Source organism: Manis javanica, chromosome 13 (assembly GCF_040802235.1).
Source record: "Manis javanica isolate MJ-LG chromosome 13, MJ_LKY, whole genome shotgun sequence".
NCBI classification, from domain to species: Eukaryota; Metazoa; Chordata; class Mammalia; order Pholidota; family Manidae; genus Manis; species Manis javanica.
The window spans coordinates 90,096,789-90,114,149 of record NC_133168.1 but is presented as its reverse complement, the minus strand read 5'-3'; the positions used below and the strand labels follow the sequence as shown (position 1 = coordinate 90,114,149).

At 48.5% G+C, this 17,361-nt stretch overlaps 1 protein-coding gene and 1 pseudogene across 3 annotated transcripts in view; both read right to left on the bottom strand.

Moving 5' to 3' along the window:
- NWD1 (NACHT and WD repeat domain containing 1) overlaps positions 1-12,035 on the bottom strand; it is a 68,180-nt gene extending 56,145 nt beyond the window's left edge. The window contains exons 1-5 of one of the 3 annotated variants that reach the window (XM_073220213.1): positions 11,643-12,035; positions 10,804-10,921; positions 9,199-9,325; positions 2,726-2,811; positions 902-1,018 (exon numbers count right to left, since the gene is read on the bottom strand). In XM_073220213.1, the coding sequence (XP_073076314.1) occupies positions 902-1,018; positions 2,726-2,811; positions 9,199-9,313 (318 nt within the window). In that variant the 5' untranslated portion in view covers positions 9,314-9,325; positions 10,804-10,921; positions 11,643-12,035. The remainder of the gene's footprint in view (positions 1-901; positions 1,019-2,725; positions 2,812-9,198; positions 9,326-10,803; positions 10,922-11,642) is intronic. The other 2 variants (XM_073220211.1, XM_073220212.1) reach the window with 2 other exon arrangements.
- On the bottom strand, positions 4,186-7,660 carry LOC108396896 (protein FAM161A pseudogene; annotated as a pseudogene).
- Positions 12,036-17,361: the final 5,326 nt, after the last annotated feature.

The following is a 17,361-nucleotide window of genomic DNA, read 5'->3' as shown; positions in this document are numbered from 1 at the left end:
TTTTTCCTTCTTTACTTTCTAGGACCCAGGTCAGCAAACTTCCTCTGAAAGGGCCAGACCATCTTTTCTGCCTTGTGGACCAGACCGCCTCTCTCAAAACTACTTACAGCTGGACAGCAGCCATGGGCAATATGTAAATGAGTGGATATAGCTGAGGGCCAATAAAGCTTTATTTATAAAAAACACGTAGTGGGCCAGATTTCCCCCTGGACTGCAGTTTGCTGACCCCTGCTTTAGGATTTCTAAGCCCAAATGTCAGAGTTGTTAGCTGTATCTGGAACTTGGTGCTGTAGTAAATGAAGACTCTGGAATGTCATTGCTGACAATAGCCCAAAACAACAACTGGGAGCTGGGGGTTATTTTGGTGACAGAGCGTGTGCAGTTGGGAGGGGAGAAGGGAAGACCCTGTAATGTGGGAAGATCGGCCCTACCTAGAGCCAAAGGAGTTTGCCCCTGAGGCAGGGTCTAGATGGGGCCACAGAGCCTGCGTCCAACACCCCAGGCCCATGGGAGGAAAATATTGCCGATACCCTGTGGTTCTCCATCTTCTTGATGGTTTTTCAGGATCTTATAGTTCCAGGGACATAAAGTGGATGGGGTGGAAAAGCTGGGAAAAAGTTCAGAGCAAGTTCAGAGATCCCTCTGGGCTTTAACACTCTTGTGTCCAACTCACCTACTGCTGCCACTTGACTGCTATGTCTGGATCTCAGCTAGCTCTGTGGAAAATGAACACTGTGATCGATTAACCATGTCTACAATGGGCAGGCTATGGAGGTCAGATACAATAGCAGAAATGCCAGCCACACCTCTTCATTACAGTGTTTGTATAGGAAGTGGGGGCCATATTTCTGGGCTAGGACAAGATGTAAGAGCTCAAACCCATCCTTCCCAAGAGACTCACAACAAAAGCTGGCCCTATGGATGTTTTGCGACACCGGTCAAGCTCTTCCAAGCAGAGTTCCGTGGTCATGTGGTCAGTGGCCTCTGTGTTCCGAATACCCCACCTCAGATCAACGACCTGGAGATAACAGCATGGGTTTGTAAGGGAGATGACAGGCTGGGTGATTTTTTCAACTCCCTTTGACAAAGGCATAAGGCTTCAATAATTTTTTTGACAGGTGCTCCCCAAAGGAGGATATCTGGATTAAAAGGATTTGAATAAAACCCATAACCTCAGTGTAATCATAAGAAAAACATCAGACAGACCTAAGTCAGGGGCATCTCAAAGGACAACCAAGACTGTCAAGGTCATGAACAGCCAGGAAGGCTAGAAGAGTATTCCCAGACCAGACCGGGGAGATGCAATGGGGTTCTCTGGACGGGGTCATCAACCAGAGAGGAGAAACAAATGAAAGACTGGTGACATCAAAAATAATGTCAGCTTGGTTAATACTAAGGCACCAATGTCCATTTCTTAGCCACGACAAATGTGCCCTGATAACGTAGGGTGTTCACCAATAGGGGAAAACCTGGACTCAGGGCATTTGGGAACTCTGTACTGTATGCCACTTCCCTGTAAATCTAAATTCTGAGATCAAAAGTTTACTTAAAAGCAACATTTTAAAAAAGTTTTTTAAAGAACTTGGGCCTTTTCAGAACAGTCCATTTCCCCTGAGGACATGTCCACCTTTGTTCACAGAGCTCTCTTTGCAAAGGAGGGTGCTCGGCTTGGCCAGAATCAGATGTGGCAGAGTCTCCTTGGCAACCGCACGCTGCGGTCCACTCCTGCCTGCTTGCTGGAGGGGGGCCGGGCAGAATGGTTTCATTCAGGCAGTAAAGCTGTTCCTGGGGAAGGCTGGGATCGGGAGGGAAGGGATAGGACTCAGAATGGTCTCTGACTCTCTAAATTCTTTTGTGCAGAGGGAAAGACACAATACATTCCTGATGTGCTATAACATGGGATAAAAGGCTCACAGGACTGGATGTGGCTAGAGGAAGAAACGGTCAGTCACCAGGCCCGGGGAGGAGCCTTAGGCTGTCCAGGCCACTATGCCCCGTCTGTGGGCTGAGGATGTTTACAGTGTTTGCTGCGTGGATATTAAAGGGATGACCATGGGGCATTCATCCTCAGCCTGTGATTTCCTTTCCAGAGCCTCTGCTGCTGAGCTGGAATCCCCACACTGCTTCTCTCTCAGTAATGTATAAACGCTGATGTGTGTTATAATTGAGGGACTCCTGGTGCACTGGATCACTGTCACAAAAGGCGTGGAGGCAGCCTCAGCCAAAGCTGAGGCTCCAAAGATGGTTTGTTGACCAGCACACTGAGACATGCAGGTGGCAATCCTCAATGGGGCGGGACTCACAGGCGACTCTGTTCGGGGCTCGTGGTGACTACACCTACCGTCAGCACTCCAGAAAAAAGGCACACCCCACCTCCATGCCCACCCCAAATTAGACTCCCCATTGAAGCTGCCCCCATGTAGGGAGGGCCAGGAGGGTAGAGCAAAACAACAATAAAAGGCAGTAAAGTGACACGTCCAAGATGCAGGGTCCCAAGGTGTCCACTCCTGGCACTGGATGGGGTCATCAGCTGGAGAGGGGACACAAATAGAAGACTGGTGGCATCCAGATTACATCAGGTTGCTTAATAGGAGGGCACATCGTCTGTGCAAACCTCAGTGCCCATTGTTTTGTCCGCATGCTGCATCTCCCCGGGTGACACACCCATGTCCCCTAATTCCAGGGCAGGGGAAACGGAGGCAGTGAGAAACAGGCAGGGAATTACCTCAAACATCAGGCCGTGCTTCTGGCAGAAGGTCTGCACTTCAGGACAGGCGGTGCTCTGTAGAGTTTCTCTCTCTGCATCCATATCTGCAAGGGAAGGCGCGGACCACGTCACCTGGAGGAACCCAGAGCCCCTCCCGGCCCCGTGGTTCTTTTCTAGTCTCACTGTGCCTGCCAGGGCCAGGGCCCCTCACAGCAAACCCAAAGACACAAAAAACATGAGGCAAACCAGAGACGCCAACCATCCTGGGCTACAGGGGACTTCCCTGGTGTCAGCGCTAAAAATCCCACATCCCAGGGAACCACTCAGTCCCAATCAATCAGAACAGATGGTCAAGATACCTGGTGGAGTTTGCATTTCGGATAAGGGATGAAAGACCCGATAGCGTAAGTATATTCTGTTCTATGTGCTATTTGGATAAATTTGCATTTCTGGTAAACCCTCTTCAAGGGGCATTTCGGACCAACAACGAATAATTTGTGAGCCTAAGTATGTCCCACCTAGGCAGTATTTGGGTAATGTGTTTATCTGATAAGCCCAGCTAGATTTGCATTTCAGAGAAAATAACAAATGATGTCATAGGGCAGATGTGTCCCATGTCGTGTTTGGAATATACCTACATTAAAGGGGCATTCACTGGTGATCTGAAAGGGAGATTTAACTCAGTGTCCTGGTTTTACTGTTGTCCTTTTGGTTTTCTGCCTTTGCTACATCTGGTGGCCCTGCGCCCAGGGCAAACCTGGCTTCGAAGACCTTCTCCCCCACTCCCACTCACCATGTGGCCTTGGGTCAAGTGTGAGGCTATCCTGTGTCCCTCTTCTGCAAAATGGGGGTGGTGCCTGTATTTCACAGGGCTGCAGGTTCCCCAAGGATCCCCTCCTCTACTCAGTCATTGCTGATTTCTCAGCACGAAGCACAAGTGCTCAAAAAACATTGGTTGAACCACTGAATCTTATGAGTAAAAAGAATCTAGTCTAAGGTACACGTGGAAGAAACACTTGTTTCTCCACATGGCCAGGGGGAGGTCACTTTAGTGTCCACAACAGGACTGCCAAAGCCACTGGTACAAAGAAGATGCCCAGGTCCCCTCGTGGGAGTTGACCTGGACGCCAATCCTGCATTTGTCTTCTACCCCCTTCCCATCCTAAGACTATTTATAAATTCCACAGGTTATTTTTATTAATTTTTTTACTCATCCAAGCCTTTATTAGGTACCTACGATATGCACAATCCCATACAAAATATTAAAGGAATACAAAGATGAATTTTAAAGCGGTGTCAGCTCTCAAGGACCAAATCAGCTGTATGCAGCCTTTCCAGGCTACAGATGACTTTTCTCAAGAGCCCTATGCGATATTCAGACAGGTTCCCATCAGTGGTCTTCACGCAAGCATGGCTGCTGATGCCCGACACTGCAAACAGCAGCACCAGCACAGAGAACAGACGCTGCTAGTTTTGTCTTATTCTTCAACAGATTTCTCTTCTCCGCTCTCTTCATCGGCTTCATCTTTTTCCTTAGAAGAATCCTGGCTGTTGGTATCAGTAGAATACCTTTCTTCCCCATTCTCACTTTCTTCTATTTTTATTTCTTCATTAAAGCTTTCTTTATTTTCAGTGAACCTTTAATCTCTTGGTTGTTGAAGTACTCAAATGTTTTTCCACTTCCGCTTTGCTTTGAAACAAATTCATCAGATATCCCTAGTGCTTTTAGGGTGTTAGAATAATGCTTTTCTGCTGCCATTCTTGAGTTTTTCTGAGCAACTCTTTCAAATAGCAGTGGCCTGCTTTTTAATTTTTCTTCTCTGTCTTCCAGTTCGGGTCGGTCATTCACTGATCCTTTCCTTTTCACCCCTTCTTGCGGCTTGCTCTCTTCCGCTGGGAGATACCGTGGGCACTGGAGGGCTGCAGTTACAAGGCACAGGCTTTGCGCTTACACTTCTTACTGGTGATTTCTCCCTTGGAGAGAGATAAGACTTATGTGCTTCTTTTAAATTTTCTTTGTCTGCTTCTATGTCTGCCAAAATCTTCTCTCTTTTAGTGGACGCGACATGAGGCTGCATGACCATCAGGTGACTTACAGACTGTTAGTAGTTTGGGACATTTCTGTTCTGAGAGGAGTTTCTGATATCACTCAGGAAGGTTTTCAAAATCAGCAGTCTGGCACCTAATCTTGTATTTATACTTCAACTTTTCAGCCTGTTCAGGACCTCTGAGCCTATGTGTAGCACAACCCCTGTGATTTGGCCTAGAAGGCGAGGGAAACGTACTCTGGGAGCTCCGGGCTTGCAGGTGCTTCCTGATGTCGCCACAGAGCCCGTCTTCTTTCAACTCATTATTGGTACTTGAGCCATAAGCAGATCGAGGTATGAGTCTGGCTTTCAATCAGTTTTTCTTTTTAGACTTATAAAAGTCTCTCAGCTGCTTTTCCCAGATTGCTTGCTTCTGCTCCTCTCTTGTGATAACCTTTAATGGCTTTTGTGAGGCCAAACGGGCTTCGTTTTTCCCCTTCCTGGATCTCCGTTGTTCATTTTGCTTGACTATGTCACGATAAAGGGGCAGAAAGATGAATACAGGAACTGGACTGGCTTGGAATTTTTTCTTACACTCTGAATCCTCTTGTTTTTTGAGCAGTTGGTGAACCATTTCAATATCTGATTTAGATTTCATGTTCTCTTCTTTTTTCTTCTGTTCTCTAATCATCATTTGAAAAGTTACAGGTACTGTAATCTTTGGCACCCATTCTTTTGGTTTCTTCTTTGTTTTTCCAACTGCTGGGAAATCAGCATCTACACACTGAATATCATCTTCCGCAGGAAAGCCTGTCCACATATTGATGATCGGTTCCTCAGCACTCTGCTCTCCTCTGGGCACTCTTTTTCTAAGCTGGGTAATTCATCTTCGGAGGAAGACAAAGTCAAGAAGGAAGACCGAGCTGAACAGGCTCAGAAGGCCATGTCATTAACAAGACATGGTATGAGTTCTCTTCTGAGAAGCCCTGAACGAGACACTAGAAGCTTCTTCTCTGATGATCATTGGCTGAGCTTCCTTTAAATTCAATTTATTCTGGTGCATTTTTCTCTAACTTTGCCATAGTTGCCATGTGGGCAGCCTTCAGCTCATCTAGTTTCTTACAGCACTCTTCATTAGAATGGTACATATCAGAGAAGTCCGTAAAGTCCTCAGAGCTCACACGTGTTTGTTCATCCATCCCAGAAATGTTGGTGCTAGAATCAGCCTGTGCCCACGCGGGCCACACCACCTTCCACTGCTTCTCCTCCTCCAAGGCTGCAGCCGTTGCTGCCGCCACCAGAGCCTCTACGGGGTCTGCATTCGTACTGGCTGACCTGCACTCCAGTGGTGGGATTTACCAGGACTTGGAGACTGGAGGCCTCCAGCTTCGCCACTCGGTGCCAGGCGGCCCTCACTGCGCCGTGGAGGCCTGAGCGCCTGCGCTGGCCCCCGGGGGTGGGGCAGCTGGAGTGGCCTTCATCTACCTGGCGGCTCCTTTCTCAGGGTAGGTGGTTACTTAGATTCCACAGGTTATTTACATTTGTCCATAAAATATTTCTTAGGAAACCACTGCATGCCCAGACCCCTGCTAACCATCAGAGCACAGTAGTAAATAAGACAGACATAGCCGAAGCAGTCATCTACTACTCCTCCAGGCCCTGGAGCCTTCTGCCCTCAGAGCTGATGGCTAAGTCTTCAGAAGTTTTGTTAACAGAGCCATTATGAAAAAATTAAGTGACCTGAACTTACAATGGTGCATGTTATAGTAAAAGCAAAGATGGCAAATACTCAAAACTTGCCACTGCCTAATCATTTTACTATATTCGATCTTGAGCTCTGTTCTTGATTTGGTACCAGGGATGTGCAGTTGAGCCTTGAACAGTGTGGAGGTTATAGAGGCACTGACCCTCTGCACTGTCAAAAATCTATATATAACTTCTGACTCCCCCAAAACCTAATAGCCTACTGCTGACCTGAAGCCTTCCTGATAACGTAAGCAGTCGATGAACATGTATTTTGTATGTTCTATGTATTATGTACTGTATCCTTACAATAAAGTAAGCTAGAGAAAAGAAAGTGTGTTTTCAAATTGTCTGAGTCTCCAAAACATTTTCTGACATATTTATGGAAATAAATCCACTTATAAGTGGCCCTGTGTGGTTCAAACCTGTGTTGTGCAAGGGTCAGCTATATTAGAAAGAGATGAATCATTACATGTCTCCGCCCAACTCTGTCCAGTGAAGCCACAATGGCAGCTGGAAATTGACCCTGGTGGGAAGATTCATGCCATGGAAACTGATAGGCAATACAAATCAAGAGCTTTGGCGTCTCCTTTTTAACTTTTGAGGGAACAGGCCATTGAACATTTGTCAACACACCAGGCTTTGCCCTCGGGTTGCCAATGCCCTGGTTGCAGGAGACAGACATTGGAAAGACACATAAATTGAATAACAGACCCCAAAATGAAATAAGCTTATGAGGTCTGGGGCTTTGTGGGTCCTAAGAATTGCCTGGTGTGACACAGCAAGGAGAAGAGGACCCTATAAGATAAAGCTGGGTGGCCGGCAGAGTCCGGGATGCAGAGCCTCGCCGCTGTGGGAACACTCCCACACTCCTTACGCCTTGGGTGTGGCCAGAAAATGTTAGCTGTGATAGAGTTTGCCGCTCTCAGTCTGGCTCCTCAGGAAGATAACAGGGGGCCCGGGAGGCTCCCCCTCACCAGTTCCGCAATCCACATCCAGTTCCCTTAGAGGACCTGGCGAGCTGTGCCCACTGCCCCTGAGCCCACAGCCCGGCACACCCCTTACCCGAGACCGTGGAGCTGATGAAGACGGCCACGCTGTTGGACGGAGGTGCTGGGAGGGGGCCTGCCTGGCCTCGGAGAAGCCGCCGGAGGGCGCCCGGACTGAGGGGGCCCGTGCTCATGCTGCCTGCCCACCGGGACGAACCTTCCCCAGCAAAGGGCCTGGGCCTCCGGGACCTCACACCAGTGGCTGGGTGGCCTTCCTGGGAGCACAGCCAGGCCGGGCCATCCGGCATGGAACACCCATCTCACTCTCCATGGTCCTTTGGGCACCCTGTAGCCCCCAGCGCCCCAGGGCGCTGAGCAGGCTGCTCCTCACTGCTGTGCTTCGTGTCCAAGTGCTAACGGGGAGATGCTGGGCAGTGGTCCCCCAGCCGAGGTGCCTGGATGTCGGCTGCTCCTGGCCCTGGAGCCTTCTGCCCCTTAGCCAAGCAGCTCTACACCCTGACAGCTCAGCAGTCACCACAGCAACGGCAGCTTCCTGGAGCTCCACGTCGGGGCCTGGGGACCAGCCAGCCTCTCCCACAGCTGAGTCCCTTGGGACTCCGTGAAAGTTGAACCTGGGCCCAGGTGTGCAGGGGGAAGCCATGGAGGCTGGGAGCCAGGCCCAGCCCTGGCAGGGCAGGCCGCAAGGACACACACTTAGCAGAACCCCCACCCTTCCTGCCCTCACTGTCCCCTCGAGCTCCATCCGGGCTCTGGGTGTACTTGTTAAACCAGCAGTTGTCGACCGGGGGCCATTCTACTCTCCGGGGACACTTGCACAGTCTGGAGACATTTTCGTTGTCACGACTGGGGGAAGGGGAGCTAGTGGGCGGAGCCCAGGAATGCTGCTTCGGTCCCTGCAGTGCCCAGTATGCCCCCCAGAGAGAACTGTCAGTCCCTGAATGTCAGCAGTTCCAAGAAACTGAGAAACTAGCTTTAAATTAGCTCTATAGATCTCCTGGCCTGCAGGACGCGTGGAGCCTGATGCTGGCTCTCTTTGATAAGAAGGGAGGTTAGTATGTCTCCAGTGGCACTCAAGGACCTCATCATATCAAACCGAGATGCACTCTTTGAGATTAAAAAAAAAATCCATTTGCAGCAACATGGCTAGACCTTGAAAGCGTTATGCTAAGCAAAACAGGTCAGGCAGAGAAAGACAAGTGCTGTATGATCCCATTTATATGTGGCACCTAACAAAGCCAAACTTACGGAAACAGAGAGTAGAGTTGTGGTTACCAGGGGGCGGGGGGTGGGAAAATGGGGAGATGTTGGTCACAGGGTATGAACTTTCGATGATAAAATGAGTAAGTTCTGGAAACGGATGTATAGCATGGCAAATAGAGTTAATACTACTGTATCATGGACTTCCAAGTTGCTAAGTGAGTAACTCTTAAATGTTCTCACCACAGAAAAAGAAATGGTAATTATGTGGCAGGATAGAGGTGTTAGCTAATGCTAACCATGGTAACCATCTCGCAATAATCAAGCACAAGTCAACACGTTGTATATCTTAAACCTACTCAGTGTTATATATATATATATCAGTAAATATCTCAGTAAAACTGGAGGCAGGCGTGGAATAGCCCCAAAACACAGGCTGTCTGACCAAGGAAAGACCTTCTCACAGTTTGACCTTATTGAAAATGCCCTGGTAATCTGAGTCCTGCTCACTCACCTCTTGATACCAGCAGAAGGAATGTATACCGTGGGGTCCATGGGCCTGGCTGGAAGACTGGCTCCTCCACTGCTGGCCTGCAAGATGTAAGCAAATGGCCTCCCCCCTGGGACATCAGCTGCAGTGTCTGCAATGGGAGTGAGGATCAATCAGGAGCAGGTTAGGGTGAGGAGGGAGAGGCACTCGGTTTGGAATCAACACATAAGGGAGCATGCTGTGTCTGAAAATTAAGATGAATGCCAAAAACATCCAAGCGGGCAAGCGGGCACAAGGCATTTGGGAGACAGGTATGTAGAGTGCCCACTTTACCAACGGGCACTTGATGAACAGTGGTATCAGTTCTCTGCAAACAGTCTGAGCTTTTTCAGACCTTGTCCATCTCTGCCTCAGCATCCCTTCCCTGCCTTGTCCACCCAGGGAAGACCTTGCTTTACAGGGGTCCCCAGATCACCCCCATTTCAAGGATTCACCAGGTGGGATGCACAGAATTCAGAAAAGCTGTTCTATCCCAGGTTATGGTTGATTACAGTGAAGGCACACAGATTAAAGCTGGGAAACAGGAGTCACATGGACAGACTTTGAATCTCACAGATACAGTGTGTGACAATGCACGTGGATTGCCAACCTGAGATGCTCCCCTGAGCCTCGAAGTCCAGGGTTTGTACTGGGCATTGGTCACACGGACACGGCTGACTCTATCTCCAGCCCCTCCAGAGGTAGAGCTGATGTCACATAGCCCAAAGTCCCTACCCTAAGTAACACTGTTAGCATAAGTGATCTGGTCTAGCCCAAAGCCCCCAGGCAAATGAAGACACTCCTATCAGGCAGGACATCCCAAGCATTTAGGGGGTACCTCCTAGAAGCTGGGTAAGAGCCAAACATTTCATGAGCAGGGTATGGGCAACCCAGGCCTGCCGAGTGAATCCTTTCCTGCACAGACCTGCTAAGTACGTAAATACTGTGATGTAGTTGTGAGACAGGGACCATGGGTGTAGTCAGCGTAGGGTGAGGGCCTCCAGAAAAAACAAAGCAAGATAATCCACTGTGGGATTTGCTCTGGCCTACTGGGGGGCCCAGTTTCTTTTTCTGACTTTACCCAGGTGCTGCCCTTCTTCCTCCAGCCCTAAACAAATGTTTTGCAACCTGGGCAATTGATTTAGCAAGCAAGCCCAGTCATAAACAATGTAGTAAAAACAGGAATGATTCCATCTTGAAAATAAAATTGCATTTTAAAACCCAATTACTTAAAAAGTAAGTTAACATCCTCTTTAACAAACAGACAATAACTCAGCCCACCTTGGGAGGAAAGCAGGCAACCTTGAGTGATGCGCTCCCAGACCAGGAAGCTGCTATCCTGGGAGGAAATCACAGCAATAAATTTCTTGTAAACAACCAGGAAGACTAATAAGAAACCTAATGTCTCTTCGAAGATAAACATTTTGAGACCACTTAGCAGGTGTGCATCCCTAGCCCTTTGTCTCTCAATTGCCTATAAAACCCTAGAAAAAGCACCACCCTGGACTCTCTTGCCCACTTCTGGCGTGAGCCAGGAGCTCCGTCCTCTCACTTTATCTCTAAATAAAAGCCTCTGCCTTGCTCTCCTACCTTGAGTGTTTGCGAAGTTCATTCTTTGACTTGGTGAACAAGAACCCTGGCATCAGTTGACTGTCACCATCTCACAGAAGATAAAACTGAGGATCAGAGTGAGAACTTGATCACGAACCTGGAAGGGCAGAGTCAGGGAGCAAGTGCTAGTCTGGTGCCCTCTCTTACAGGGACCTTCAAAGCCAACCTGCCGTCAGCCACCTTCCCACAACCCACCCAGGATCCACTGATGTAGTTAAAGTTGCCTGTCCCCACATCTCTGTTTCTTCCCCCATTTCCCTGGGTCCCCAGTAGGTCCCTTGGGACCAACTACACTTCCATGCATGGCCATGCTTACCACCTCCTGATGCTCACAAGAGGGTCATCAGAAGATTTTGACCTTAACACTCACACTAGGCTTTCTTTCTCTTATTTTAGCCCAGACTTTTCCAATCTTAGCATGGCTGATGTCTGGGGTCAGATCATTCTTTACAGTGGGGGCCATGCTGCACATTGTGAGATGTTGATAAGCTTCCTGGCCTCAGCCCACTGGATGTCAGTACTAGACACCCCCCAGATTGAAACAATCAAAAATATCCCCAGATATTGCCAATATCCACCAGTAGGTGGCAGAATCATGCCTGGCAGAGAACTTGCCTACCACACAATCAGCTTATTGCAGCCTCAGGTCCTTTGCACATGCCATGCCCAAACTCTCCATCCTGCAACCTTTCGTATCATTCACCCCTCAGCTTAAATGCCGCCTCCTAGAGGTTTTCTCTGACCACCCTGTTGCTCAGTGACCTCCCAAGCCACTCCTGATGCCATCACCCTAGTGGAATTCTCTGCATGCTACTCACCACCACTGGATATATTTCTTTTTGCTTCTTTACTGCTTGTCTCTCTTCAAGAACATGAGTTTTGCGAGTGTGAGGATCTTGTCTGCCAGGGTTGGCATACCTGGCCCATAGCAGGCACACTCAGCAAATAACTGTCACATCCACAGGCTCATTCACAACTGTCCATCTGCCTCAGCTCCTGTGTGTCAACACAGACAACTAAGCAAGATGACTTCCCAGGAAGGACAGAGACTCTCTGCAGCTCCCGGCTGGTTTCTCTGGCCGTGGGCTCTCTGACCTTCCTCTCATTCTTGCAGGTGGTGGAAGGGCCAAAAATCCTCTGGGAAGTAGGTTAGAGAAGTTTCTGGGCCCAGGGCGGCCCGGAAGACAAGCCCCTGGCAATCCTAGTAACTTTTGTCTTATTTGAGGCATTGGACGGGTCTCTCTCTGCCAATTCCCCCAGCAACTGAGATAATGAAAGAAAGTGTGTGGCTCTCTGGCCCAGCTGGGCTGGGCATCTAGCCAGACGTGGTGGTTAACCATTGTATGCCGGGCTGATACACTTGACACTGCAGATGCTGTCTGTTGAGGGCCCGTGAGGCACCAGCTGGTTGACTTTCAGTATTCATAGTCTGTCTGAGAGGCTGATGTTATGATCCTGCACTACGGATGTGAAAAAGGAGGTCCAGATAGATGAAGCCCCTTGTGTGGGCCACTTGATTTCTCTGGGCTTTCTCAACAAGCTCCTGTATTGCTGAAAGAATGACATGTACTTAGAAAGTGCAACTTGCTTGCACAGTGAAATTCACTTATCACGCACCTAGTACCATGCCTGGGTCCTTCAGAGTGCCCGTGAAATGTTGACCATGATTAATTGCTATGATTACCAGGCTGGCCCAAGTGGCAGAGCCAGGAATCAAAGCCTCCTGGGTCAATGTTCCCACAAGTGTTAATGAAATCAAGATCTCTAGAAGAGGGTTTTTCAAGTCCAGCACTGCTGATATTTGGGGCCAGATCGCTCGCTGTGTCCTGTGCGTGTTGGGGGAAGGTTATCAGGAAGACGTGTTCACTGGTTTGACCCACGAGCCAGACCCAGGCAGCCAGAGGCCCCTTACTCCCTCCCTGTTTACTCTGCTGGCCTTCCCTGTGCTACATGCTGCCCAAGGACACAGCCTGGAGATAGCAATGTGGTGTGGAAGCCGTCTGGACTGTGTATGCGACTGAACCCAGTTTAGGCATCTACGTAAACTTTTAAGACCTGGCAGGTGGGTGTGGAAATCTTGCAGCTGCCCCACACAAATCTCATAGGTCAGTTCCTTGCTTATTAAAACTGCCACCCACCAGTCTGGAGTGGACTGCCTCTTTCTACCCTCCAATGTTCAGGGACCAGTTTTAGATCACACCCGGGAAGCTCCTGAGAGGTTGCAAACCAACAGTGCACTGTAAGATGCAGCGCCCCTGGGCTCCACTCCCAGATGCCCATGGCACTGCCACTTCCAGTTAGACAACCAAAAATGTTTCCGGACATTGCCAAGTGTTCCCTTGGGAGCAGAATCTGCAACTCTACCTCCTGGCTGAGACCCACTGCTTTATATGTTAGTATGTTCATGCTACAATCACCATGTTGATATATATTTCTAGGGACTCTCTAAATTTCAGGTACCCACATGCATGTTTCCAAATTTCCCAGCCATCTGGGCACTTTGATGGCTACACGGGTTTACCCAAGATGAAAATAAGCTTCAGAGACATTCCACGTTCTGCCCAAAGTCGTCTGGCAAAGAGAACATGAAAAGGAATGAGGCCTGACACACACTACAATGTGGATGAACCTTTAAACCATCATGCTGAGGGGAAGAAGTCAGGTGCAAAAGGCCACATGTTGTGTGAGATCCCATGTGAAACGTCCAGAACAGGCACACCCATAGGGACAGAAAGCAGGTCAGCGGTTGTCAGGGGCCGGGGGAGGGGAGGGGCAGTGTGCTGCTCATGGGGATGGGGTTTCTTTTTGGTATCATGGGAAGATTCCGGAACTAGACAGAGGTGATGTTTGCACAACATTGTGAATGTGCTAAATTCTGCTGAATGATATGCTATAAATGACTCATTTTATGTTACAAGAATTCTAAAATTCAACTTAAAAATGGATTTAAATAGGAAAAAGATGTTTATCTTGAACATTAATTTTTTTGTCCACTCACCCCCACCCCACCCCAAGTGCTGCACTGAGGTGGATGCCTCTTCCCAGTCTGCACCCTGCTTATGCCCCCTCTGGGGGCACCACCCTTATCATTCCCCATTTACAGATGGGAAAGCTGAGGCCCCTGGTCACACAGCTAGTAACTTCGGGAGTACTCTTTGAACCCACACTTATTATTGTCTGTATTTCAAATTAATTGCTTTACAGGCTTTATTTAAGTCTCCTACCAACCTTTCCTGGCAGTCGCCATGCTGCATTTGGCTGCCTGTGTCCTGGGCTGGTCTGTGCCCAGCCTAGAAGTCTCTGATTTCTCACCCGATGAGTCCAGCCCAGCAGGGTCTGGAATGATTGTCCAGTAAGAAATCAACAGTCCGCCTCACTTTTGCACAAACTTTTGTGGGTCACAGACCACACTTGGATATCCTAATAAAAGCAACGAACCATTGCCCCTGCTCTCTATCTCCAACATTCCAGGGTGTGAGTTCCTCCCTGTTCCCCTCAGGCAAGTGACTCCATCTCTCTGAATGTTAGTTCCCTCGTCCGCAAAATGGGCAGGTCATCATGCCTCCCATGTGCTGAGAGGTGGCTCTCGAGGTGTGCTCTGTGCACCCCTGCAGTCCCCGGACCTTTTCAGGAGTCTTTGAGGTCAGACCCCAACCGTCACATTAATACTGTGTCATTTGTCTTTTTCCCTGGGGTGACATGGTACTGATGGTATACAAACAATGGTGGGCAAACTATGGGTGCTTCAGCAGGAATCAAGACAGTGGCACCAAGTGTAGTGGGAGTCATGGTACTGTCCACCACCACGCATGCACAGGAAAAGGGGGGAAGCATTAGGTTCGTTTAAGAATGTGCTTGCTAAAGTTTGATAAAACAGTAGAAATTATTAATTTTGAAAAATATCAACCCTAGAATATGCCTCAGGTATTCTTGCATAACTTGCTTCTTACACTCATGTTTTTGAGATTTGTCCATGCTGTGGCTTGCTCGTTTTTACTGCCATCATATGAAAAGCAATTTGTTCATCCTGTCAATGAACATTTGCAATGTTTCTAATGTTTGTTCATTAGAACATTCTGGAACATTCTGGAGGGGTTTGTAGTCAAAATAGGAGGACTAGACTGATGGATTAGCAAGGAGATTGCCACCCAGTTATTTGTCAGTAGGCCTGTTACAATACGAAGCAATGGATTGTGGCTCAGATGAGTGTGCAGATGGGGAGACTGAGGCTTGGAGCATCTAGATGATGCCCACAGCCACAGGGGATCCATGGGTGTGGTGGGAAGCCTCTTAGATGACCCCTGGTGATATCCACCTCCTAGGAGGCACACTTTTCAGTTGGTTCTTCCCCACACTGCTCTGCTGATCTGGTCTACATGACCAGCAGAACACAGCCAAAAAGTGGCAAGAAGTCACTTTTGAGATTAGGTTATAAAAGACTGTGACTTCCACCTTTGGCACCCTCTCAAAGGCTTACCCTTCCTCTCTCTCGGGTTGCTCAGTCTGAGGGCAGCAGCTGCCATTGTGGTAGGAAGCCAAGCCAAGCCAAGAAAAGGGACTTTTCTTTAAGGCTTGAAGAACTCAGAGGAATACCAGGTGCTTGAGTCTACAGCAATGTAACAATGTATCCCCCACCGGGACCCAGTGATCTGGAGCAGCTTGTTAATCAGTCATGCAGGCCCATTAGTTTACAACAGAGTACCCCGGTACCCTTTACTGAGATAGGTTAAAACATAACCACTCTGGCTGAAACTATAGGACATTAACAGCTCCCACTGCAACATTCCTGGGGGCTGACTCCCCTTGACCCCGCTGCGCTCGCGCTCAGCCTTTGGATATGAATCCGCTGAGCCAGTGCCGGCACTAATAAACTGCTTCTCACCATTAGTGCTTCTCGCCAGACATCTCGGTGTCCTGATTCCTTGTTCATAGTTCCTGCAACTCCATGTTGTGAGTAGCCCATGGAGAAGTTCATGAAGGGAGGACTGCAGCCTTCATCCACCAGCCAGGGAAGAGCTGAGGCCTGGAACAGCTATGGGGGTGATCTTGGAAGTCGATTCTGCAGACTTAGGCTTCCTCTGGTTGACATCTTGACTGTAACCTCATGAGAGAGACTCTGAGACAGAACCACCCCAGCTAAGCCACTCTTGGATTCCTGGTGTTCAGAAACCATGTGACATAATAAATGTATGTGGTTTTAAACTGTTACAATTTGCAGTGTCTCCTTATGCAGCAACAGCTAACTGATACAAAGGGAGCAGTGCCAGACCTGAAACCTTCAGCTCCTTATCTAGGCCCCCCTAGGATAACCTGCTCCTGCCGGGTCTGAGTCTTTCTGCCTTATTTCCACAAAGAGGCTTTAATGACCATTTTCTACCATTTTCAGCTGAGGAGGTACAGCCTAGAAGGCTCTAATGCAATCACAAATGTGATGATAAAGGTGAGACTTCAGACAATCACAAGGAGGAAGGGGCCAGCCGGGAGGGAATCTCTGAGGTGTGGGGAGGGGACATGCAGACATATGTCTTCTCAACCAGTTCAGCAAGAAATCCCTTGGATATGTGTTTTCTAAATATCCCTGCCTTCCAGTCTAAATCCATGCTGTGGTCTCTGTCTGGAACTCTCTCTCCAATATCTTCAAATCCTCCCCATGTGTTTCAAGGCCCCACAGAAATTTCTCTTCTTTGGGAAGCCCTTCTTGACCCTCCATGACCCCTCGGCATTACCATGATACTTCCTTCTCTCTCTTAGGGAATTCCTTAAGACCAAGGGATGGGCCTTGGCATCTCTGTGCCCCAGGGGACTGCAAGGAACGCACACACAGCATCAGCAAGTGTTTGTTGAATCAATTATTGTCTACTCTGATGTTACAGACTTAACATTTGTGTCTCCTCCCCACCCAAAATTCATAGGTTGAAATCCCAACTCCCAACGTGATATAAATACCAAAGGTGGGACCTTTGGGAGATGATTAGAGAAGGTCATGGAGGGAGGGGTCCATGATGGGATTAATGCCCTTCCAAAACGGTGCAGGATCTTTGTCTCTGCTCTTCAAAGAGATGGCCATCTGCAAACAGAAAAGAGAGCCCCCACCAGACACTGCATCTGCTGACACCTTGAACTTGAACTTCCCAGCCTCCAGAATTATCAGTAATGTCTGTTGTTTATGCATGCCATCCATGGTAATTTGTCATAGCAGCCCAAACTGACTCAGACGCCTCATTATGGTCTGTTTTTATTGAGGAAACATGGACACTCTGATGGTGAGATACCATCTGTGGTGTGGCACAGCTTGATACAGCTCTCCTGGCTTTGCCTAATTAGTTTTACTGTTTATTTCTTTCACAAATTATCAGATTTTTAGAGTTAGAGAGTATAACTCTGCGGGAAAAATAAATTCCCAGCCCAGGTCAAATTAGCTTGGAAGCTGAAATCAGTCAAAGGGAGAAATAAAGTGGGAGAAACCTGTTTATTGCCTACAAACAGTCCACTTCTGCTCGCCTGTGTCTCTCGCGACCCAGCTGTAAAAAGGAGGCC